This window comes from Lepisosteus platostomus, chromosome 6, assembly GCF_059453375.1.
Source record: "Lepisosteus platostomus isolate fLepPlt1 chromosome 6, fLepPlt1.hap1, whole genome shotgun sequence".
In the NCBI taxonomy this organism is placed as follows: Eukaryota; Metazoa; Chordata; class Actinopteri; order Semionotiformes; family Lepisosteidae; genus Lepisosteus; species Lepisosteus platostomus.
This window is the reverse complement of record NC_142616.1, coordinates 12,160,246-12,184,656: the sequence shown is the minus strand read 5'-3', so window position 1 is coordinate 12,184,656 and position 24,411 is coordinate 12,160,246. Positions and strand designations below refer to the sequence as shown.

At 52.4% G+C, this 24,411-nt stretch overlaps 2 protein-coding genes across 4 annotated transcripts; both read left to right on the top strand.

The window, feature by feature from the left end:
- Positions 1-246: 246 nt before the first annotated feature.
- Positions 247-13,800, top strand: gmpr2 (guanosine monophosphate reductase 2). 3 transcript variants are annotated; one of them, XR_015939382.1, is made up of 11 exons: positions 248-656; positions 1,492-1,606; positions 2,714-2,833; positions 4,192-4,275; positions 8,001-8,174; positions 8,609-8,690; positions 9,540-9,646; positions 9,839-9,881; positions 10,354-10,513; positions 12,568-13,274; positions 13,332-13,800. XR_015939382.1 is itself a non-coding variant. In XM_088634296.1 (10 exons), exons 2-10 carry the CDS (start codon positions 1,520-1,522, stop codon positions 12,749-12,751), a joined length of 1,041 nt encoding a protein of 346 aa, XP_088490422.1. In that variant the 5' UTR covers positions 247-656; positions 1,489-1,519; the 3' UTR covers positions 12,752-13,800. The 3 variants fall into 3 exon arrangements, 2 of the variants coding, with proteins under 2 accessions (XP_088490422.1, XP_088490421.1); XM_088634296.1 differs by having other exon boundaries at positions 247-656; positions 1,489-1,606; positions 12,568-13,800; XM_088634295.1 differs by having other exon boundaries at positions 12,568-13,800.
- Positions 13,801-14,562: 762 nt separating this feature from the next.
- Positions 14,563-24,051, top strand: dhrs4 (dehydrogenase/reductase (SDR family) member 4). Its single transcript, XM_088634297.1, has 9 exons — positions 14,563-14,756; positions 16,034-16,160; positions 16,989-17,166; positions 17,252-17,353; positions 19,438-19,508; positions 19,704-19,755; positions 22,790-22,924; positions 23,575-23,630; positions 23,785-24,051. Exons 2-9 carry the CDS (start codon positions 16,036-16,038, stop codon positions 23,897-23,899), a joined length of 834 nt encoding a protein of 277 aa, XP_088490423.1. The 5' UTR covers positions 14,563-14,756; positions 16,034-16,035; the 3' UTR covers positions 23,900-24,051.
- The last annotated feature ends 360 nt before the right edge of the window (positions 24,052-24,411 follow it).

Sequence of the window (24,411 nt, the reverse complement as noted above, 5' to 3'; positions counted from 1 at the left end):
GCGCAGCTTTCACCTCAGACTCCAGGCTGGTACTCAATGTTACAGTTTTACAGCTCGGCCTGTATTTTGTTGTTGGGCGTTACAACACGTAAGCTGTTAAACTACAGTTCCCATGAGCGTTTGCGCCGCCGGCCTTAGGCTCATCCTGGTTTATTGGCTATCTGGGAGATGTAGTTTTCACACTCACCCAGTCTGTATCATAATACGAATTAGGTGAAGGGTAGTGAACTACATTTCCTGCTGGAAACGAACATGACATCGCATTTTAGTTCCTCTCAAAATTTCTTTTTCCCCTAGCCTCGCGGAAGGGAGGCAGTTATACAGTGTACCTTTTTACAAGAACCGTTACTTAATTTTAATCGTTTTAAGGCGCGTAGTTCTCACAGCTTTAGTGCCGCTGTCATGAACAGTAAAAACTAGAATAAAAACATTTTAATAATCGTTCTGTTGTTATTTTATAGTTAATAGCCTTGACCTGTTGGCGTTAACGCCGGTCGGTATTAATTAAAATACTTAGTAATCTCTTGTAGCGAAGCAGTCGCCAGCAGGCCAGAGCTTTAGAGGCGATCACGACACCCTCCTGCGACAAGAAGATACTGCGATACCCCACTGTAGCGACTGTACACCGTGACACTGAGGACGCGCTAACCGCACAGGTGAGGCGCACTGGGCTTCTGCTGGGTCTCTGCTTGACAGCATTTTCTGTCTGTCTCTAGATCAGTTTGTGTGCCTGTTTGTCTCTAGATCAGTCTGTGCCTGTCTCTCTCTCTCTAGATCAGTCTGCGTGTCTGTCTCTAGATCAGTCTGTGTGCCTGTCTGTCTCTAGATCAGTCTGTGTGCCTGTCTGTCTCTAGATCAGTCTGCGTGTCTGTCTCTAGATCAGTCTGTGTGCCTGTCTGTCTCTAGATCAGTCTGCGTGTCTGTCTCTAGATCTGTCTGTGTGCCTGTCTGTCTCTAGATCAGTCTGCGTGTCTGTCTCTCTCTAGAGCAGTCTGCGTGCCTGTCTCTCTCTAGAGCAGTCTGCGCGCCTGTCTGTCTCTCTCTAGAACAGTCTATGTGCCTGTCTCTCTTGAGCGGGCTGTGTACCTGTCCGTCTCTCTCTCTAGAGCAGTCTGTGTGCCTGCCTCTCTCTCGAGCGGGCTGTGTGTCTGTCTGTCTCTCTAGATCAGTCTGTATGTCTGTCTGTCTCTAGATCAGTCTGCGTTCCTGTCTCTCTCTAGATCAGTCTGCGTGCCTGTCTCTCTCTAGAGCAGTCTGCGTGCCTGTCTCTCTCTCTCTCTAGAGCGGGCTGTGTGCCTGTCTGTCTCTCTCTAGAGCGGGAGTGACAGACAGGCCTGTCTCTCTCTCGAGCAGGGACCACCGGAGAGACAGACAGACAGATAGACCTGTCTCTCTCCTGACCTGTCTCTCTCTCTCGAGCAGGGACCATCGGAGAGACAGACAGACAGATAGACCTGTCTCTCTCCTGACCTGTCTCTCTCTCTCAAGCAGGGACCACCGGAGAGACAGACAGACAGAAATGCCTCGGATTGAGAACGACATCAAGCTGGACTTCAAGGACGTCCTGCTGAGACCCAAGCGCAGCACGCTGAAGTCACGCAGTGAGGTGACCGGCCCCCCGGCCCCCCGGCCCCCTAACCACCTGACTCCCTCACGGCGAGCTTCCTGCCCCGGCATCTCCCTCGGGGCGAGCTTCCTGCCCCGGCGTCTCCCTCGGGGCGAGCTTCCTGCCCCGGCGTCTCCCTCGGGGCGAGCTTCCTGTCCAGCGTCTCCCTCGGGGCGAGCTTCCTGTCCTGCGTCTCCCTCGGGGCGAGCTTCCTGCCCCGGCGTCTCCCTCGGGGCGAGCTTCCTGTCCTGCGTCTCCCTCGGGGCGAGCTTCCTGCCCCGGCGTCTCCCTCGGGGCGAGCTTCCTGTCCGGCGTCTCCCTCGGGGCGAGCTTCCTGTCCTGCGTCTCCCTCGGGGCGAGCTTCCTGCCCCGGCGTCTCCCTCGGGGCGAGCTTCCTGCCCCGGCGTCTCCCTCGGGGCGAGCTTCCTGCCCCGGCGTCTCCCTCGGGGCGAGCTTCCTGTCCGGCGTCTCCCTCGGGGCGAGCTTCCTGCCCCGGCGTCTCCCTCGGGGCGAGCTTCCTGTCCGGCGTCTCCCTCGGGGCGAGCTTCCTGTCCTGCGTCTCCCTCGGGGCGAGCTTCCTGTCCTGCGTCTCCCTCGGGGCGAGCTTCCTGCCCCGGCGTCTCCCTCGGGGCGAGCTTCCTGCCCCGGCGTCTCCCTCGGGGCGAGCTTCCTGCCCCGGCGTCTCCCTCGGGGCGAGCTTCCTGCCCCGGCGTCTCCCTCGGGGCGAGCTTCCTGCCCCGGCGTCTCCCTCGGGGCGAGCTTCCTGCCCCGGCGTCTCCCTCGGGGCGAGCTTCCTGTCCTGCGTCTCCCTCGGGGCGAGCTTCCTGCCCCGGCGTCTCCCTCGGGGCGAGCTTCCTGCCCCGGCGTCTCCCTCGGGGCGAGCTTCCTGCCCCGGCGTCTCCCTCGGGGCGAGCTTCCTGCCCCGGCGTCTCCCTCGGGGCGAGCTTCCTGCCCCGGCGTCTCCCTCGGGGCGAGCTTCCTGCCCCGGGACCAGGGTCTCCACGGCTACTGCAGCTGCCCCCTCCCAGTGCCTGCTGGGACTGGGGCACCCAGTGACCCCGAGACACAGTGCTGAGGGTCTGCTCACCCCTCCTCTCTCTGTCGCAGGTCGACCTCATGCGCAGTTTCATCTTCAGGAACTCGGGGCGCACTTACACAGGGATCCCCATCATCGCCGCCAACATGGACACCGTGGGCACCTTCGAGATGGCCCGGGCAATGCAGCGGGTACCCACTGTCTGCACCCCTGTCTCTGCCTGTACCCCCTTCTCTCCAGCTCCCTCCCTCTCCCTCTGTACCCCTCCTCTCTCCCTCTCTCTCTGTACCCCTCCTCTCTCTCTGTACCCCCGTGTCTGTACCCCTCCTCTCTCTCTGCACCCCTGTCTCTGCCTGTACCCCTCCTCTCTCTGTACCCCCGTGTCTGTACCCCTCCTCTCTCTCTGTACCCCCGTGTCTGTACCCCTCCTCTCTCCCTGTACCCCTGTGTCCGTACCCCTCCTCTCTCCCTGTACCCCTGTGTCCGTACCCCTCCTCTCTCTCTGTACCCCCGTGTCTGTACCCCTCCTCTCTCTCTGTACCCCTGTGTCTGTACCCCTCCTCTCTCTCTGTACCCCCGTGTCTGTACCCCTCCTCTCTCTCTGTACCCCTGTGTCCGTACCCCTCCTCTCTCTCTGTACCCCTGTGTCCGTACCCCTCCTCTCTCTGTACCCCCATGTCTGTACCCCTCCTCTCTCTCTGTACCCCCGTGTCTGTACCCCTCCTCTCTCTCTGTACCCCTCCTCTCTCTCTGTACCCCCATGTCTGTACCCCTCCTCTCTCTGTACCCCTCCTCTCTCTCTGTACCCCTCCTCTCTCTCTGTACCCCCATGTCTGTACCCCTCCTCTCTCTGTACCCCTCCTCTCTCTCTGTACCCCTCCTCTCTCTCTGTACCCCCATGTCTGTACCCCTCCTCTCTCCCTGCATCCCCTGTACCTCTCTCTATAGCTGTCTCTTTCCCTGTACCCCTCTGTGCTGTGTCTCCTCTCATTCTCCTACCCTGCTCTCTCTGTCTCTGTGCTGTCTCCTCTCATTCTCCTACCCTGCTCTCTCTGTCTCTGTGCTGTGTCTCCTCTCATTCCTCTACCCTGCTCTCTCTGTCTCTGTGCTGTGTCTCCTCTCATTCTCCTACCCTGCTCTCTCTGTCTCTGCGCTGTGTCTCCTCTCATTCTCCTACCCTGCTCTCTCTGTCTCTGTGCTGTGTCTCCTTTCGTTGTCCTTTCCTGTTCTCTATCTCTGCGCTGTGTCTCCTCTCATTCCCCTACCCTGTTCTCTGTCTCTGCGCTGTGTCTCCTCTCATTCCCCTACCCTGCTCTCTGTCTCTGTGCTGTGTCTCCTTTCATTGTCCTTTCCTGCTCTCTGTCTGTGCTGTGTCTCCTCTCATTCCCCTACCCTGCTCTCTCTCTGTCTCTGTGCTGTGTCTCCTCTCATTCCCCTACCCTGCTCTCTCTGTCTCTGTGCTGTGTCTCCTCTCATTCTCCTACCCTGCTCTCTCTGTCTCTGTGCTGTGTCTCCTCTCATTCTCCTGTCCTGCTCTCTCCTTCCACAGTTCTCCCTCTTCACCGCTGTCCACAAGCACTACTCTGTGGACGAATGGAAAGACTTTGCGAAGAGCTTCCCAGAGTGTGTGGAGGTGAGTCTGGACACGAGCTGTACGGTATCTGCTGCAGTCTACTGTAGGACACAGCTGGTGTTTATTAACCCGTCTCTCTCTCTCAGCACGGGGCTGTGAGCTGTGGAACAGGTCAGTCAGTGTGTATTAACCTGTCTCTCTCTCTCAGCATGAGGGTGTGAGCTGTGGTACAGGTCAGTCAGTGTGTATTAACCTGTCTCTCTCTCAGCACGTGGCTGTGAGCTGTGGAAGGGGCCAGTCAGTGTGTATTAACCTGTCTCTCTCTCAGCACGAGGGTGTGGGCTGTGGTACAGGTCAGTCAGTGTGTATTAACCTGTCTCTCTCTCTCAGCACGAGGGTGTGGGCTGTGGTACAGGTCAGTCAGTGTGTATTAACCTGTCTCTCTCTCAGCACGTGGCTGTGAGCTGTGGAAGGGGCCAGTCAGTGTGTATTAACCTGTCTCTCTCTCAGCACGAGGGTGTGGGCTGTGGTACAGGTCAGTCAGTGTGTGGTAACTGTCTCTCTCTCTCAGCACGAGGGTGTGGGCTGTGGTACAGGTCAGTCAGTGTGTGGTAACTGTCTCTCTCTCTCAGCACGAGGCTGTGGGCTGTGGAAGGGGTCAGTCAGTGTGTATTAACCTGTCTCTCTCTCAGCACGAGGCTGTGGGCTGTGGTACAGGTCAGTCAGTGTGTGGTAACTGTCTCTCTCTCTCAGCACGTGGCTGTGGGCTGTGGAAGGGGTCAGTCAGTGTGTATTAACCTGTCTCTCTCTCAGCACGTGGCTGTGAGCTGTGGAACGGGCCGGTCAGTGTGTATTAACTGTCTGTCTCTCAGCACGTGGCTGTGAGCTGTGGAAGGGGCCGGTCAGTGTGTATTAACCTGTCTGTCTCTCAGCACGTGGCTGTGAGCTGTGGAACAGGCCGGTCAGTGTGTATTAACCTGTCTCTCTCTCAGCACATGGCTGTGAGCTGTGGAAGGGGCCGGTCAGTGTGTATTAACTGTCTCTCTCTCAGCACGTGGCTGTGAGCTGTGGAAGGGGCCGGTCAGTGTGTATTAACTGTCTCTCTCTCAGCACGTGGCTGTGAGCTGTGGAAGGGGCCGGTCAGTGTGTATTAACTGTCTCTCTCTCAGCACGAGGGTGTGGGCTGTGGTACAGGTCAGTCAGTGTGTATTAACCTGTCTCTCTCTCAGCACGTGGCTGTGAGCTGTGGAAGGGGCCGGTCAGTGTGTATTAACCTGTCTCTCTCTCAGCACGTGGCTGTGAGCTGTGGAACGGGCCGGTCAGTGTGTATTAACCTGTCTGTCTCTCTCTCAGCACGTGGCTGTGAGCTATGGAACGGGTCAGTCAGTGTGTATTAACTGTCTCTCTCTCAGCACGTGGCTGTGAGCTGTGGAAGGGGCCGTCAATGTGTATTAACCTGTCTCTCTCTCAGCACGTGGCTGTGAGCTGTGGTACAGGTCAGTCAGTGTGTATTAACTGTCTCTCTCTCAGCACGTGGCTGTGAGCTGTGGTACAGGTCAGTCAGTGTGTATTAACTGTCTCTCTCTCAGCACGTGGCTGTGAGCTGTGGTACAGGTCAGTCAGTGTGTATTAACTGTCTCTCTCTCAGCACGTGGCTGTGAGCTGTGGAAGGGGCCGGTCAGTGTGTATTAACCTGTCTCTCTCTCAGCACGTGGCTGTGAGCTGTGGAAAGGGCCGGTCAGTGTGTATTAACCTGTCTCTCTCTCAGCACGTGGCTGTGAGCTGTGGAACAGGCCGGTCAGTGTGTATTAACCTGTCTCTCTCTCTCAGCACGTGGCTGTGAGCTGTGGAAGGGGCCGGTCAGTGTGTATTAACCTGTCTCTCTCAGCACGTGGCTGTGAGCTGTGGAAGGGGCCGGTCAGTGTGTATTAACTGTCTGTCTCTCTCTCAGCACGTGGCTGTGAGCTGTGGTACGGGCCGGTCAGTGTGTATTAACTGTCTCTCTCTCAGCACGAGGGTGTGGGCTGTGGTACAGGTCAGTCAGTGTGTATTAACCTGTCTCTCTCTCAGCACGTGGCTGTGAGCTGTGGAACGGGTCGGTCAGTGTGTATTAACTGTCTCTCTCTCAGCACGTGGCTGTGAGCTGTGGAACAGGCCGGTCAGTGTGTATTAACTGTCTCTCTCTCTCTCAGCACGTGGCTGTGAGCTGTGGAACAGGTCAGTCAGTGTGTATTAACCTGTCTGTCTCTCTCTCAGCACGTGGCTGTGAGCTGTGGTACAGGTCAGTCAGTGTGTATTAACCAGTCTGTCTCTCTCTCAGCACGTGGCTGTGAGCTGTGGAACGGGTCGGTCAGTGTGTATTAACTGTCTCTCTCTCAGCACGTGGCTGTGAGCTGTGGAACAGGCCGGTCAGTGTGTATTAACTGTCTCTCTCTCTCTCAGCACGTGGCTGTGAGCTGTGGAACAGGTCAGTCAGTGTGTATTAACCTGTCTGTCTCTCTCTCAGCACGTGGCTGTGAGCTGTGGTACAGGTCAGTCAGTGTGTATTAACCAGTCTGTCTCTCTCTCAGCACGTGGCTGTGAGCTGTGGAACGGGTCGGTCAGTGTGTATTAACTGTCTCTCTCTCAGCACGTGGCTGTGAGCTGTGGAACAGGCCGGTCAGTGTGTATTAACTGTCTCTCTCTCTCTCAGCACGTGGCTGTGAGCTGTGGAACAGGTCAGTCAGTGTGTATTAACCTGTCTGTCTCTCTCTCAGCACGGGGCTGTGAGCTGTGGTACAGGTCAGTCAGTGTGTATTAACCTGTCTGTCTCTCTCTCAGCACGTGGCTGTGAGCTGTGGAAGGGGCCGATCAGTGTGTATTAACTGTCTCTCTCTCAGCACGAGGGTGTGGGCTGTGGTACAGGTCAGTCAGTGTGTATTAACCTGTCTCTCTCTCAGCACGTGGCTGTGAGCTGTGGAACAAGCCGGTCAGTGTGTATTAACTGTCTGTCTCTCAGCACGTGGCTGTGAGCTGTGGAACGGGTCGGTCAGTGTGTATTAACTGTCTCTCTCTCAGCACGTGGCTGTGAGCTGTGGAACAGGCCGGTCAGTGTGTATTAACTGTCTCTCTCTCTCTCAGCACGTGGCTGTGAGCTGTGGAACGGGTCAGTCAGTGTGTATTAACCTGTCTCTCTCTCAGCACATGGCTGTGAGCTGTGGAAGGGGCCGGTCAGTGTGTATTAACTGTCTCTCTCTCAGCACGTGGCTGTGAGCTGTGGAAGGGGCCGGTCAGTGTGTATTAACTGTCTCTCTCTCAGCACGTGGCTGTGAGCTGTGGAACGGGCCGGTCAGTGTGTATTAACTGTCTCTCTCTCAGCACGTGGCTGTGAGCTGTGGAACAGGCCGGTCAGTGTGTATTAACTGTCTCTCTCTCAGCACGTGGCTGTGAGCTGTGGTACAGGTCAGTCAGTGTGTATTAACCTGTCTCTCTCTCAGCACGTGGCTGTGAGCTGTGGAACGGGTCGGTCAGTGTGTATTAACTGTCTCTCTCTCAGCACGTGGCTGTGAGCTGTGGAACAGGCCGGTCAGTGTGTATTAACTGTCTCTCTCTCTCTCAGCACGTGGCTGTGAGCTGTGGAACAGGTCAGTCAGTGTGTATTAACCTGTCTGTCTCTCTCTCAGCACGTGGCTGTGAGCTGTGGTACAGGTCAGTCAGTGTGTATTAACCTGTCTGTCTCTCTCTCAGCACGTGGCTGTGAGCTGTGGTACAGGTCAGTCAGTGTGTATTAACTGTCTCTCTCTCAGCACGTGGCTGTGAGCTGTGGAACGGGTCAGGGGGATTTCGAGCGCCTGTCCGCAGTGCTGGCCGCTGTCCCCCAGCTGCAGTACATCTGCGTGGACGTGGCCAATGGCTACTCGGAGCACTTCGTCCACTTCGTCCGCGACGTGCGGCAGAAGTTCCCCCAGCACACCATCATGGTCAGCCTGGCCGCGGTCCGCTCTGCCTGCCTCTCTCTCTTTCTCTCTGCCTCTCTGTCTGTCACCCATCTGCCTGTCTCTCAGGCTGTCTCTGCTTCTCTTCCTGTCTGCCTGCCTCTCTGTCTCTCTGCCTGTCACTCTGTCTCTCTGCTTCTCTTCCCGTCTGTCTGCCTGCCTGCCTCTCTGTCTCTCTGCTTCTCTTCCTGCCTGTCTGCCTGCCTGCCTCTCTGTCTCTCTGCTTCTCTTCCTGCCTGTCTACCTGCCTGCCTCTCTGCCTCTCTGCCTCTCTGTCTCCCTGCCTGTCTCTCTGCCTGCCTGCCTCTCTGTCTGTCCGCCCATCTGCCTGCCTGTGTGTGAGAGATGCTGTTATCACAGACACTGGCGATCAGTGATACCGCACTCCTGGGATATTGATCATCATGCTCCCACACCAGGCAGGGAACGTCGTCACGGGCGAGATGGTGGAGGAGCTGATCCTGGCCGGGGCCGACATCATCAAGGTTGGCATTGGACCAGGTCAGTGCGCCCCCGTCTCTCTTTCCTCAAGCGCTCGTGTGTGTCGTGAGTCTCCTTCCCCTGCCTGTGCCGCTCGGGCTTGCACACACGTCTCTCTTCCTCTCTCTCTGCGCGGGGAATCTGTCGGGCTCGCTCCTCCTGCAGCGTCGCCACGGCAGCCGGCCGCGCCCCTCTCCTCCCCAGTCTGTATTAATCTCTCTGTGTGAGGAGTGTCTCTAGGGTCTATATTAGTGTCTGTATTAATCTCTCTGTGTGAGGAGTGTCTCTTGGGTCTATATTAGGGTCTGTATTAATCTCTCTGTGTGAGGAGTGTCTCTAGGGTCTATATTAGGGTATGTATTAATCTCTCTGTGTGAGGAGTGTCTCTTGGGTCTATATTAGTGTCTGTATTAATCCCTCTGTGTGACGAGTGTCTCTTGGGTCTATATTAGGGTCTGTATTAATCTCTCTGTGTGAGGAGTGTTTCTAGGGTCTATATTAGGGTATGTATTAATCTCTCTGTGTGAGGAGTGTCTCTAGGGTCTATATTAGGGTCTGTATTAATCTCTCTGATTTAGGAGTGTCTCTAGGGTCTATATTAGGATCTATATTAATCTCTCTGATTTAGGAGTGTCTCTAGGGTCTATATTAGTGTCTGTACTAATCTCTCTGTGTGAGGAGTGTCTCTAGGGTCTATATTAGGGTCTGTATTAATCTCTCAGTGTGAGGGGTGTCTCTAGGGTCTATATTAGAGTCTGTATTAATCTCTCAGTGTGAGGGGTGTCTCAAGTGTGTCTTTACAGCTCATGTTGGCAGCAGGTCTGGCAGTGTGTCTTTCTGAACCTGTCTCTGTCTGTGCCTGTCTCTCAGGGTCAGTCTGTACCACCCGGAAGAAGACGGGAGTGGGGTACCCGCAGCTCAGCGCTGTGATTGAGTGTGCTGACGCCGCTCACGGCCTGGGCGGGCACATCATCTCTGTAAGTCGGAGCCTCTCCTTCTGCCCCCTCCTTCCCCCTCCCTGAGCATTTCCTCTTCATTCCTTTATTGTCCTCTCCGCTCTCCTCTCCGTGTCTCTCGCTCCCTCTGTTTGCGAGGGGCTCCCTCTTTCTCCTGGTATTGATCTCTCTCTCTCTCTGTGCTGTCTCTCCCTCTCCTCTCCTCTCGCTCAGGATGGTGGGTGTACCTGTCCAGGTGATGTCTCCAAGGCGTTTGGTGAGTATCTGTGTGACACTGCTCTGCTCCCGTGCCTGACAGCTGTGTCTCTCTGTCTCTCTGTCTCTCTGTCTCTCTGTCTTTTTCTCTTTGTGTGTGTGTCTGTGTCTGTGTTTCTGTATGTCTCTCTGTCTCTCTCTGTCTCTCTCTCTCTCTCCATCTCTTTGCCTGTGTGTCTGTGTTTCTGTATGTCTCTCTGTCTCTCTGTCTCTCTGTCTCTGTCTTTTTCTCTTTGTGTGTCTGTGTGTCTGTGTGTCTGTGTGTCTGTGTGTCTGTGTGTCTGTATGTCTCTCTGTCTCTCTGTCTCTCTGTCTTTTTCTCTTTGTGTGTGTGTCTGTGTGTCTGTGTTTCTGTATGTCTCTCTGTCTCTCTGTCTGTCTCTCTCTCTCTCTCCATCTCTTTGCCTGTGTGTCTGTGTTTCTGTCTGTCTGACTGCCGTGTGACCTCTTGCCCCCGGTCATGTGACCGACAGGCGCAGGCGCGGACTTCGTCATGCTGGGCGGGATGCTGGCGGGACACACGGAGTCCGGGGGCGACATCATCGAGAAGGACGGCAAGAAGTTCAAGCTGTTCTACGGGATGAGCTCGGACACCGCCATGAAGAGACACGCCGGGGGCGTGGCGGAGTACAGGTGAGGGCGCACTGCACTCGCCACTCTCAGTGCAGCGTTAATGTACTGGAGTGTCCAGTCAGTCAGTGTGTCTGTATGAACCCCTCTCTCTCAGTGCAGTGTTAATGTACTGGAGTGTCCAGTCAGTCAGTGTGTCTGTATGAGCCCCTCTCTCTCAGTGCAGTGTTAATGTACTGGAGTGTCCAGTCAGTGTGTCTGTATGAACCCCTCTCTCTCAGTGCAGTGTTAATGTACTGGAGTGTCCAGTCAGTCAGTGTGTCTGTATGAACCCCTCTCTCTCAGTGCAGTGTTCATGTACTGGAGTGTCCAGTCAGTCAGTGTGTCTGTATGAACCCCTCTCTCTCAGTGCAGTGTTAATGTACTGGAGTGTCCAGTCAGTCAGTGTGTCTGTATGAACCCCTCTCTCTCAGTGCAGTGTTAATGTACTGGAGTGTCCAGTCAGTCAGTGTGTCTGTATGAACCCGTCTCTCTCAGTGCAGTGTTAATGTACTGGAGTGTCCAGTCAGTCAGTGTGTCTGTATGAACCCCTCTCTCTCAGTGCAGTGTTAATGTACTGGAGTGTCCAGTCAGTCAGTGTGTCTGTATGAACCCCTCTCTCTCAGTGCAGTGTTAATGGACTGGAGTGTCCAGTCAGTGTGTCTGTATGAACCCCTCTCTCTCAGTGCAGTGTTAATGTACTGGAGTGTCCAGTCAGTGTGTCTGTATGAACCCCTCTCTCTCAGTGCAGTGTTAATGTACTGGAGTGTCCAGTCAGTCAGTGTGTCTGTATGAACCCCTCTCTCTCAGTGCAGTGTTAATGTACTGGAGTGTCCAGTCAGTCAGTGTGTCTGTATGAACCCCTCTCTCTCAGTGCAGTGTTAATGTACTGGAGTGTCCAGTCAGTCAGTGTGTCTGTATGAACCCCTCTCTCCCAGTGCAGTGTTAATGTACTGGAGTGTCCAGTCAGTGTGTCTGTATGAACCCCTCTCTCTCAGTGCAGTGTTAATGTACTGGAGTGTCCAGTCAGTCAGTGTGTCTGTATGAACCCCTCTCTCTCAGTGCAGTGTTAATGTACTGGAGTGTCCAGTCAGTCAGTGTGTCTGTATGAACCCCTCTCTCTCAGTGCAGTGTTAATGTACTGGAGTGTCCAGTCAGTCAGTGTGTCTGTATGAACCCCTCTCTCTCAGTGCAGTGTTAATGTACTGGAGTGTCCAGTCAGTCAGTGTGTCTGTATGAACCCCTCTCTCTCAGTGCAGTGTTAATGTACTGGAGTGTCCAGTCAGTCAGTGTGTCTGTATGAACCCCTCTCTCTCAGTGCAGTGTTAATGTACTGGAGTGTCCAGTCAGTGTGTCTGTATGAACCCCTCTCTCTCAGTGCAGTGTTAATGTACTGGAGTGTCCAGTCAGTCAGTGTGTCTGTATGAACCCCTCTCTCTCAGTGCAGTGTTAATGTACTGGAGTGTCCAGTCAGTCAGTGTGTCTGTATGAACCCCTCTCTCTCAGTGCAGTGTTAATGTACTGGAGTGTCCAGTCAGTGTGTCTGTATGAACCCCTCTCTCTCAGTGCAGTGTTAATGTACTGGAGTGTCCAGTCAGTCAGTGTGTCTGTATGAACCCCTCTCTCTCAGTGCAGTGTTAATGTACTGGAGTGTCCAGTCAGTCAGTGTGTCTGTATGAACCCCTCTCTCTCAGTGCAGTGTTAATGTACTGGAGTGTCCAGTCAGTGTGTCTGTATGAACCCCTCTCTCTCAGTGCAGTGTTAATGTACTAGAGTGTCCAGTCAGTCAGTGTGTCTGTATGAACCCCTCTCTCTCAGTGCAGTGTTAATGTACTGGAGTGTCCAGTCAGTCAGTGTGTCTGTATGAACCCCTCTCTCTCAGTGCAGTGTTAATGTACTGGAGTGTCCAGTCAGTCAGTGTGTCTGTATGAACCCCTCTCTCTCAGTGCAGTGTTAATGTACTGGAGTGTCCAGTCAGTCAGTGTGTCTGTATGAACCCCTCTCTCTCAGTGCAGTGTTAATGTACTGGAGTGTCCAGTCAGTCAGTGTGTCTGTATGAACCCCTCTCTCTCTCTCAGGGCGTCGGAGGGGAAGACAGTGGAGGTCCCCTATAAGGGGGATGTGGACAACACCCTGAGAGACGTCCTCGGGGGGGTTCGCTCCACCTGCACCTACGTGGGGGCGGCGAAGCTGAAGGAGCTGAGCCGCAGGACCACCTTCATCCGGGTCACCCAGCAGCTCAACACCGTCTTCGGAGACTGAGCGCCCCCTGCTGGCCGCTCCCCGCCCCTTCTCCCCCCCCCCCACCTCGTTCCTGTGTCCGGCGGTCAGGCAGCAGGCCCTCCCCAGTTCGACCCAGTTCGGCACAGCATGGCACAGTTTGGCACAGTTCAGCACAGGTCAGCCCAGCTCAGCACAGCTCAGTTCGGCCTAGTTCAGCACAGTACGGCCCATTTCAGCACAGGTAGGCCCAGCTTCACCAAGCTCGACCCACCCCTGCGTAGCTCGGTCCAGCTCGGCCCTGCTCAGCCCAGCCCTGCGTAGCTCGGCCCAGCTCGGCCCAGCTCGGGGTTTCACAAAACTCGCCCCATCAGGAGCAGCATTCCTGCAGTGCCCCGGCGTCACGGAAACATGGTCTAAGATACACCACCTCGTTAGGGATCAGTTAGTTAACGAGGTGCCTGCTTATGTCTTAAACCAGCCTACGCCAGCGCACGGGCACTGAGAGAGATAGACAGGGGCACACAGTTCCAGGGGACAGGGAGAGAGACGGGCAAAGAGAGAGGTAGACAGGGGCACACAGTTACAGGGGACAGGGACAGAGACAGGGGCACAGAGAGAGAGAGACAGGGGCACACAGTTACAGGGGACAGGGAGAGAGACGGGCACAGAGAGAGATAGACAGGGGCACACAGTTACAGGGGACAGGGAAAGAGACAGGGGCAAAAAAGTTACAGGGGACAGGGACAGAGACAGGGGCACAGAGAGAGAGAGACAGGGGCACACAGTTACAGGGGACAGGGAGAGGGACAGACACAGAGAGAAATGAGGGGGAGACAGGGGGAAGACAGTGGAGAGGTGGAGTGTGGAGGAATACAAGCATGGAACTGAGTTACACACCTGCATGTGTTACTGTTACCATATCGGTACTGTAATCACACTGTCTCAGACCCAGCACACATTTGGGATTTGTCTTGACATACAGTTCTACAGAGAAAGTGTTTGATGCTGTGTTTTCATGTAAGCAACAGTAATGTGATCCTGCATTTGTTTTTTTGGTCACAATAAACAGAATTTGAGTCATTCCTTAACCTTCTCTGTGGTCCTTTATCTAGTCTGACTGTAGCTGAACTCACCTGAGTTTGTTAATCACTAATCAAGATCACAGTCCAGTCAGTCCAGTCCAGCCTGGAGAGTCTCACACTGCTCTGTCAGTGTCAGTGGAGTCTGATTATAATCTCAGTGAATCACGAATCAAGATCACAGTCCAGTCAGTCCAGTCCAGCCTGGAGAGTCTCACACTGCTCTGTCAGTGTCAGTGGAGTCTGATTATAATCTCAGTTAATCACTAATCAAGATCACAGTGCAGTCAGTCCAGTCCAGCCTGGAGTGTCTCACACTGCTCTGTCAGTGTCAGTGGAGTCTGATTATAATCTCAGTTAATCGCTAATCAAGATCACAGTCCAGTCAGTCCAGTCCAGCCTGGAGAGTCTCACACTGCTCTGTCAGTGTCAGTGGAGTCTGATTATAATCTCAGTGAATCACTAATCAAGATCACAGTCCAGTCCAGCCTGGAGAGTCTCACACTGCTCTGTCAGTGTCAGTGGAGTCTGATTATTATCTCAGTGAATCACTAATCAAGATCACAGTCCAGTCAGTCCAGTCCAGCCTGGAGTGTCTCACACTGGAATGTCTAAGGGGGTTTTATATTTGGCGATTAGAAGGAGGATTATAAATGAACACCAACGAAAGTTCATTTGCCTTTAAGAAGAAACTTCCCCTTTAAAAGGCGGACGAAAGTATCGCCTACGACCTTTGCACACTACGTTGGGAAGTTGATCAAACAAAGAATCTGGAGTTTCGGAAGCGGACATTGCGGCTCTAGATAACTGTTAAGGAAATAACGCCTCTCGTTCTCCTCTGGAGCCAAAATGGCGTCAGTTTCATACACAGGGGTCCAGTAGCGCGGAGTTCAATCTGGAGTTCGGTCCGCTGTTCTCGGTACTGGTACGGGCTGGAACAACACCGGAGCTCCGTCCTCACTCGGGTGAGATTCTAGAAACTGCTGTCCTCGTTAGAATAACTTAATTTTCGGTATCTCTGCTTTTTCGGTCGAAGTTTTGGAACTTAATTTAACCCTTACCCGCGAATTTAATTTGTATTATTTTAAACGCTAGTAATACCGTCTTTTCAAATTAAAAAATGTGTTTATGTACTGTCGTGTCCAGTTAGTCAGTGTGTCTGTATGAACCCCTCTCTCTCAGTGCAGTGTTAATGTACTCGAGTGTCCAGTCAGTGTGTCTGTATGAACCCCTCTCTCTCAGTGCAGTGTTAATGTACTGGAGTGTCCAGTCAGTCAGTGTGTCTGTATGAACCCCTCTCTCTCAGTGCAGTGTTAATGGACTGGAGTGTCCAGTCAGTGTGTCTGTATGAACCCCTCTCTCTCAGTGCAGTGTTAATGTACTGGAGTGTCCAGTCAGTCAGTGTGTCTGTATGAACCCCTCTCTCTCAGTGCAGTGTTAATGTACTGGAGTGTCCACTCAGTGTGTCTGTATGAACCCCTCTCTCTCAGTGCAGTGTTAATGTACTGGAGTGTCCAGTCAGTCAGTGTGTCTGTATGAACCCCTCTCTCTCAGTGCAGTGTTAATGTACTGGAGTGTCCAGTCAGTGTGTCTGTATGAACCCCTCTCTCTCAGTGCAGTGTTAATGTACTGGAGTGTCCAGTCAGTCAGTGTGTCTGTATGAACCCCTCTCTCTCAGTGCAGTGTTAATGTACTGGAGTGTCCACTCAGTGTGTCTGTATGAACCCCTCTCTCTCAGTGCAGTGTTAATGTACTGGAGTGTCCAGTCAGTCAGTGTGTCTGTATGAACCCCTCTCTCTCAGTGCAGTGTTAATGTACTGGAGTGTCCAGTCAGTCAGTGTGTCTGTATGAACCCCTCTCTCTCAGTGCAGTGTTAATGTACTGGAGTGTCCAGTCAGTCAGTGTGTCTGTATGAACCCCTCTCTCTCAGTGCAGTATGAATGTACTGGAGTGTCCAGTCAGTCAGTGTGTCTGTATGAACCCCTCTCTCTCAGTGCAGTGTTAATGTACTGGAGTGTCCAGTCAGTGTGTCTGTATGAACCCCTCTCTCTCAGTGCAGTGTTAATGTACTGGAGTGTCCAGTCAGTGTGTCTGTATGAACCCCTCTCTCTCAGTGCAGTGTTAATGTACTGGAGTGTCCAGTCAGTGTGTCTGTATGAACCCCTCTCTCTCAGTGCAGTGTTAATGTACTGGAGTGTCCAGTCAGTCAGTGTGTCTGTATGAACCCCTCTCTCTCTCTCAGTGATGTTTTTGAGATCCACTGGTCTGTTCTGGAAGCGTCTCCTGACCAACCATATGGCTGGGAATAGAATGATGTCACAAAGCAGTCTGACGGGGAAGGTCGCCATAGTGACAGCGTCGACAGATGGGTATGATTGAAGAACGTGGACGCTAGTTGTTAAAATAACATGTTGTGCTAGTTGCTCATTTTATATTTTGTTTCGCATTCACTCTGGCTGTCTCAGTTCAGTAAAGACTTGCACATGATTTCTGTGGGTAAAGAGACATCTTAGGTCGATCTTTGTTTCCTGTATTTCCTGCAGTTGTGCAACATCTATCTGTCAGTACTGTGTTTCCCTCAGGGAAGATTTGAGTGTTACACACAGTCTTTACCAGTCCTTGCTGTGTTTCCATCAGGACACACTTGAGTGTTACACACAGTGTCCACCTCTTAGGACACAGCCTCTAAGGCTGTTTCCCTCACGACACACTTGAGTGTTAAACACAGCCACCACCTGTCAGTGCTGTGTTTCCCTCAGGACACACTTGAGTGTTACACACAGCCTCTACCTGTGAGTGCTGTGTTTCCCTCAGGACACACTTGAGTGTTACACACAGCCTCTATCTGTCTGTGCTGTATTTTCCTCAGGACACACTTGAGTGTTACACACAGCCTCTACCTGTGAGTGCTGTGTCTCCCTCAGGACACACTTGAGTGTTACACACAGCCTCTACCTGTGAGTGCTGTGTTTCCCTCAGGACACACTTGAGTGTTACACACAGCCTCTACCTGTGAGTGCTGTGTTTCCCTCAGGACACACTTGAGTGTTACACACAGCCTCTACCTGTGAGAGTTGTGTTTCCCTCAGGACACACTTGAGTGTTACACACAGCCTCTACCTGTCCATGGTGTGTTTCCCTCAGGGCAGATGTGTGTGTCGCACACAGCCTCTACCTGTCCTGTGTGTTTCCCTCAGGATCGGTTTGGCCGCGGCGCGGGGCCTGGCGCGGAGGGGCGCTCAGGTCGTGGTGAGCAGCCGGCGGAAGGAGAACGTGGACCGGGCCGTGGCCGAGCTCCGGGCCGAGAGTCTCCAGGTGACCGGCACCACCTGCAACGTGGGCAACAAGGAGGACCGGGCGCGGCTGGTCTCCACGGTAACGCTGCTCTGGGGGCTCTGAGGCATCGGGGGGCGCTGTCCTCCGGCGGGAGTGGTGATGGGACTGGGCTCTTGTGTTCCAGGCTGTCCAGGCATACGGCGGGATCGACATCCTGGTCTCCAACGCGGCCGTCAATCCCTTCTTCGGGAACATACTGGACTCCACGGAGGAAGTCTGGGACAAGGTAAGACAGCTCTGTCAAGAATCCAGCCTGTATTATTATTATTATTATTATTATTATTATTATTATTATTATTATTGAGAGGCAGGCTCACTGTCTGTTCCTCAGGCTGTGACAGGAGATCACACACTGTATTATTATTATTGAGAGACAGGCTCACTGTCTGTTCCTCAGGCTGGGACAGGAGATCACACACTGTATTATTATTATTGAGAGACAGGCTCACTGTCTGTTCCTCAGGCTGTGACAGGAGATCACACACTGTATTATTATTATTGAGAGACAGGCTCACTGTCTGTTCCTTAGGCTGTGACAGGAGATCACACACTGTATTATTATTATTGAGAGACAGGCTCACTGTCTGTTCCTCAGGCTGTGACAGGAGATCACACACTGTATTATTATTATTGAGAGACAGGCTCACTGTCTGTTCCTCAGGCTGTGACAGGAGATCACACACTGTATTATTATTGAGAGACAGGCTCACTGTTCCTCAGGCTGTGACAGGAGATCACACACTGTATTATTATTATTGAGAGACAGGCTCACTGTTCCTCAGGCTGTGACAGGAGATCACACTGTATTATTATTATTGAGAGACAGGCTCACTGTCTGTTCCTCAGGCTGGGACAGGAGATCACACACTGTATTATTATTATTGAGAGACAGGCTCACTGTCTGTTCCTCAGGCTGTGACAGGAGATCACACACTGTATTATTATTGAGAGACAGGCTCACTGTTCCTCAGGCTGTGACAGGAGATCACACACTGTATTATTATTATTGAGAGACAGGCTCACTGTCTGTTCCTCAGGCTGTGACAGGAGATCACACACTGTATTATTATTATTGAGAGACAGACTCACTGTCTGTTCCTCAGGCTGTGACAGGAGATCACACACTGTATTATTATTATTGAGAGACAGGCTCACTGTTCCTCAGGCTGTGACAGGAGATCACACACTGTATTATTATTATTGAGAGACAGGCTCACTGTCTGTTCCTCAGGCTGTGACAGGAGATCACACTGTATTATTATTATTGAGAGACAGGCTCACTGTTCCTCAGGCTGTGACAGGAGATCACACTGTATTATTATTATTGAGAGACAGGCTCACTGTCTGTTCCTCAGGCTGTGACAGGAGATCACACACTGTATTATTATTATTGAGAGACAGACTCACTGTTCCTCAGGCTGTGACAGGAGATCACACACTGTATTATTATTATTGAGAGACAGGCTCACTGTCTGTACCTCAGGCTGTGACAGGAGATCACACACTGTATTATTATTATTGAGAGACAGGCTCACTGTCTGTTCCTCAGGCTGTGACAGGAGATCACACACTGTATTATTATTATTGAGAGACAAGCTCACTGTCTGTTCCTCAGGCTGTGACAGGAGATCACACACTGTATTATTATTATTGAGAGACAGGCTCACTGTTCCTCAGGCTGTGACAGGAGATCACACACTGTATTATTATTATTGAGAGACAGGCTCACTGTCTGTTCCTCAGGCTGTGACAGGAGATCACACACTGTATTATTATTATTGAGAGACAGGCTCACTGTCTGTTCCTCAGGCTGTGACAGGAGATCACACACTGTATTATTATTATTGAGAGACAGGCTCACTGTCTGTTCCTCAGGCTGTGACAGGAGATCACACACTGTATTATTATTATTGAGAGACAGGCTCACTGTCTGTTCCTCAGGCTGGGACAGGAGATCACACACTGTATTATTATTATTGAGAGACAGGCTCACTGTCTGTTCCTCAGGCTGTGACAGGAGATCACACACTGTATTATTATTATTGAGAGACAGGCTCACTGTCTGTTCCTCAGGCTGGGACAGGAGATCACACACTGTGCTGCCTGTTCTCTCCCCCCTCCCCAGCAGGATTGGGAGGTGTTTTGTTTGTGGCAGGAGTGGGAGTTCTGGGATTAGTTTGGGTATTTTAGGGTAGAGTGTTGCTTCTCTCTCCTGCGGTTACTTCTGTGAACTGCACCCGCTCCTCTGAGTGCAGAGCGAGCAACGGCCCCTCCTCACAGCTGCCATATCTGTTCTCCTGCTGTGCCCAGATCCTCGATGTGAACGTCAAGGCCGCCTTCTTCCTCACCCAACTGGTTGTGCCCCACATGGAGAAACGCGGGTGAGAGGAAACGGGAGAAGCCGCTGGTGTCCGTGTGTGGGGGGGGATCATGTGACTGTGTGGGCGTGTGTGCCATGCTGTCCTGTGATTGGGTCATGAAAGTGGGCGTGGCCACATCCAGGCAAGTGCTGTGTGGGTGGGACTTGAAGGGGCGTGTCTCTAATTCCCAGCTGTCATTGGTCTGTTCATTTGCAGGGGCGGGTCAGTTGTGTTTGTCTCCTCAGTTGCTGGATATCAGCCTTTCCAGGTGAGAGACTGCACAACCCTGGCTATCTGTATTAACAGTCTGTATTAACCCCTCTCTCTCAGTGCAGTGTTAATGTACTGGAGTGTCCAGTCAGTCAGTGTGTCTGTATGAACCCCTCTCTCTCAGTGCAGTGTTAATGTACTGGAGTGTCCAGTCAGTGTGTCTGTATGAACCCCTCTCTCTCAGTGCAGTGTTAATGTACTGGAGTGTCCAGTCAGTCAGTGTGTCTGTATGAACCCCTCTCTCTCAGTGCAGTGTTAATGTACTGGAGTGTCCAGTCAGTCAGTGTGTCTGTATGAACCCCTCTCTCTCAGTGCAGTGTTAATGTACTGGAGTGTCCAGTCAGTCAGTGTGTCTGAATGAACCCCTCTCTCTCAGTGCAGTGTTAATGTACTGGAGTGTCCAGTCAGTCAGTGTGTCTGTATGAACCCCTCTCTCTCAGTGCAGTGTTAATGTACTGGAGTGTCCAGTCAGTGTGTCTGTATGAACCCCTCTCTCTCAGTGCAGTGTTAATGTACTGGAGTGTCCAGTCAGTGTGTCTGTATGAACCCCTCTCTCTCAGTGCAGTGTTAATGTACTGGAGTGTCCAGTCAGTCAGTGTGTCTGTATGAACCCCTCTCTCTCAGTGCAGTGTTAATGTACTGGAGTGTCCAGTCAGTCAGTGTGTCTGTATGAACCCCTCTCTCTCAGTGCAGTGTTAATGTACTGGAGTGTCCAGTCAGTCAGTGTGTCTGTATGAACCCCTCTCTCTCAGTGCAGTGTTAATGTACTGGAGTGTCCAGTCAGTGTGTCTGTATGAACCCCTCTCTCTCAGTGCAGTGTTAATGTACTGGAGTGTCCAGTCAGTCAGTGTGTCTGTATGAACCCCTCTCTCTCAGTGCAGTGTTAATGTACTGGAGTGTCCAGTCAGTCAGTGTGTCTGTATGAACCCCTCTCTCTCAGTGCAGTGTTAATGTACTGGAGTGTCCAGTCAGTCAGTGTGTCTGTATGAACCCCTCTCTCTCAGTGCAGTGTTAATGTACTGGAGTGTCCAGTCAGTGTGTCTGTATGAACCCCTCTCTCTCAGTGCAGTGTTAATGTACTGGAGTGTCCAGTCAGTGTGTCTGTATGAACCCCTCTCTCTCAGTGCAGTGTTAATGTACTGGAGTGTCCAGTCAGTCAGTGTGTCTGTATGAACCCCTCTCTCTCAGTGCAGTGTTAATGTACTGGAGTGTCCAGTCAGTGTGTCTGTATGAACCCCTCTCTCTCAGTGCAGTGTTAATGTACTGGAGTGTCCAGTCAGTCAGTGTGTCTGTATGAACCCCTCTCTCTCAGTGCAGTGTTAATGTACTGGAGTGTCCAGTCAGTCAGTGTGTCTGTATGAACCCCTCTCTCTCAGTGCAGTGTTAATGTACTGGAGTGTCCAGTCAGTCAGTGTGTCTGTATGAACCCCTCTCTCTCAGTGCAGTGTTAATGTACTGGAGTGTCCAGTCAGTGTGTCTGTATGAACCCCTCTCTCTCAGTGCAGTGTTAATGTACTGGAGTGTCCAGTCAGTGTGTCTGTATGAACCCCTCTCTCTCAGTGCAGTGTTAATGTACTGGAGTGTCCAGTCAGTCAGTGTGTCTGTATGAACCCCTCTCTCTCAGTGCAGTGTTAATGTACTGGAGTGTCCAGTCAGTGTGTCTGTATGAACCCCTCTCTCTCAGTGCAGTGTTAATGTACTGGAGTGTCCAGTCAGTCAGTGTGTCTGTATGAACCCCTCTCTCTCAGTGCAGTGTTAATGTACTGGAGTGTCCAGTCAGTCAGGGTGTCTGTATGAACCCCTCTCTCTCAGTGCAGTGTTAATGTACTGGAGTTTCCAGTCAGTCAGTGTGTCTGTATGAACCCCTCTCTCTCAGTGCAGTGTTAATGTACTGGAGTGTCCAGTCAGTGTGTCTGTACTAACCCCTCTCTCTCTCAGTGCAGTGTTAATGTACTGGAGTGTCCAGTCAGTGTGTCTGTATGAACCCCTCTCTCTCAGTGCAGTGTTAATGTACTGGAGTGTCCAGTCAGTCAGTGTGTCTGTATGAACCCCTCTCTCTCAGTGCAGTGTTAATGTACTGGAGTGTCCAGTCAGTCAGTGTGTCTGTATGAACCCCTCTCTCTCAGTGCAGTGTTAATGTACTGGAGTGTCCAGTCAGTGTGTCTGTATGAACCCCTCTCTCTCAGTGCAGTGTTAATGTACTGGAGTGTCCAGTCAGTGTGTCTGTATGAACCCCTCTCTCTCAGTGCAGTGCTAATGTACTGGAGTGTCCAGTCAGTCAGTGTGTCTGTATGAACCCCTCTCTCTCAGTGCAGTGTTAATGTACTGGAGTGTCCAGTCAGTGTGTCTGTATGAACCCCTCTCTCTCAGTGCAGTGTTAATGTACTGGAGTGTCCAGTCAGTCAGGGTGTCTGTATGAACCCCTCTCTCTCAGTGCAGTGTTAATGTACTGGAGTTTCCAGTCAGTCAGTGTGTCTGTATGAACCCCTCTCTCTCAGTGCAGTGTTAATGTACTGGAGTGTCCAGTCAGTGTGTCTGTATGAACCCCTCTCTCTCAGTGCAGTGTTAATGTACTGGAGTGTCCAGTCAGTCAGTGTGTCTGTATGAACCCCTCTCTCTCAGTGCAGTGTTAATGTACTGGAGTGTCCAGTCAGTCAGTGTGTCTGTATGAACCTCTCTCTCTCAGTGCAGTGTTAATGTACTGGAGTGTCCAGTCAGTCAGGGTGTCTGTATGAACCCCTCTCTCTCAGTGCAGTGTTAATGTACTGGAGTGTCCAGTCAGTCAGTGTGTCTGTATTAACCCCTCTCTCTCAGTGCAGTGTTAATGTACTGGAGTGTCCAGTCAGTGTGTCTGTACTAACCCCTCTCTCTCTCAGTGCAGTGTTAATGTACTGGAGTGTCCAGTCAGTGTGTCTGTATGAACCCCTCTCTCTCAGTGCAGTGTTAATGTACTGGAGTGTCCAGTCAGTCAGGGTGTCTGTATTAATCTCGCTCCTGAGCTCTTTTACTGTGTGAGCCTGTGTGTCTCTCAGGGTCTGGGTCCCTACAGTGTCAGTAAGACGGCTCTGCTGGGCCTGACGAAGGCTCTGGCCCCTGAACTCGCCACCTACAACATCCGGGTCAACTGTGTGGCACCGGGCCTGATCCGAACCCGCTTCAGCTCTGCGGTGAGTCTGAGGAGGAGGAGCATGAGCAGTGTTACACGGGCTCTATAATTCTGTTAGTAATTGATGTTAGAGAAAGATGAAATAATGGACATTAAACAGGTCACCAATGAAAAGGCATTCAGCCCCTGTGGTAGCTACCACCCTTGTGGAGCCTCCTGTCCTGACTGGAGGAGCTCACCCAGCTGTGTCTGGAGAGAGTCCAGGGTATCGGCTTCAACAACATGGCTGGGCAGCATGTTCCACACCCCCACCACCCTCTGTGTAAAGAAGAGCCTCCTGTCCTGACTGGAGGAGCTCACCCAGCTGTGTCTGGAGAGAAGTCAGGGTATCGGCTTCAACAACATGGCTGGGCAGCTTGTTCCACACCCCCACCACCCTCTGTGTATTGAAGAGCCTCCTGTCCTGACTGGAGGAGCTCACCCAGCTGTGTCTGGAGAGGAGCCAGGGTATCGGCTTCAACAACAGGGCTGGGAAGCTTGTTCCACATGCATTCTGCCAGAAGAGCAGCCTCTGTGGCAAGAGAGGATTCCTGTTCATGATTTTGACATGAGTTAACAAATGCTAAATCAGTAGCACTTGAACACAGATCTGTTATCTATATATATAGATATATATCTGTCTGCCATCCTGCTGTCTGTCTTTCTCCCCAGATGTGGAAGAACAGAGACTGTGCAGAAGAATTCATGAAGCAGCTGAGTATCAAAAGGTAAACGAAGATCTGGAGCCGGATCTTGGGGAGCTGGAGCTGTCTGGACTGGGGTCTGCCTGTTGTCCCTGTGCCTGGGTGGGGGTTGGCTGGCTTTACTCTGGTTTTCGTCGTGATGGTGATGATGATGATGACGAAGGCTGCTGTGTTGTAGGATTGGGGAACCGGATGACGTTGCGGGGATCGTCGCCTTCCTGTGTTCCGATGAAGCCCAGTATATCACTGGAGAGACGGTCACTGTGACTGGAGGGATGAACAGCCGACTGTGAAGATGGAGGAGGAGGAGGGTTGGGGGTGAGGAGGAAGAGGAGGGCCGTGGGGTAGAGGAGACAGCGGCTGAGCTGGTGGACAGCTGTGTCTGTAAGTGCAAATCTCTAACAGTCTTGACAAAACTGCAGTAAACTCTTTCCATTTGTCTGTTTTTTTTTTCTTCATCGTTTTTTACTGACCACAGCCTGGACACAGAGCCTGGACACAGACAGACCTGGCTGTCCAGAGAGGACAGGCTCAGTGACCACAGCCTGGACACAGACAGACCTGACTGTCCAGAGAGGACAGGCTCACTTACCACAGCCTGGACACAGACAGACCTGACTGTCCAGAGAGGACAGGCTCACTTACCACAGCCTGGACACAGACAGACCTGGCTGTCCTGAGAGGACAGGCTCAGTGATCACAGCCTGGACACATAAACTGGACACAGGCAGACCTGACTGTCCAGAGAGGACAGGCTCAGTGACCACAGGCTGGACATAAAAATACTTCAGGAATTGACAGCCTC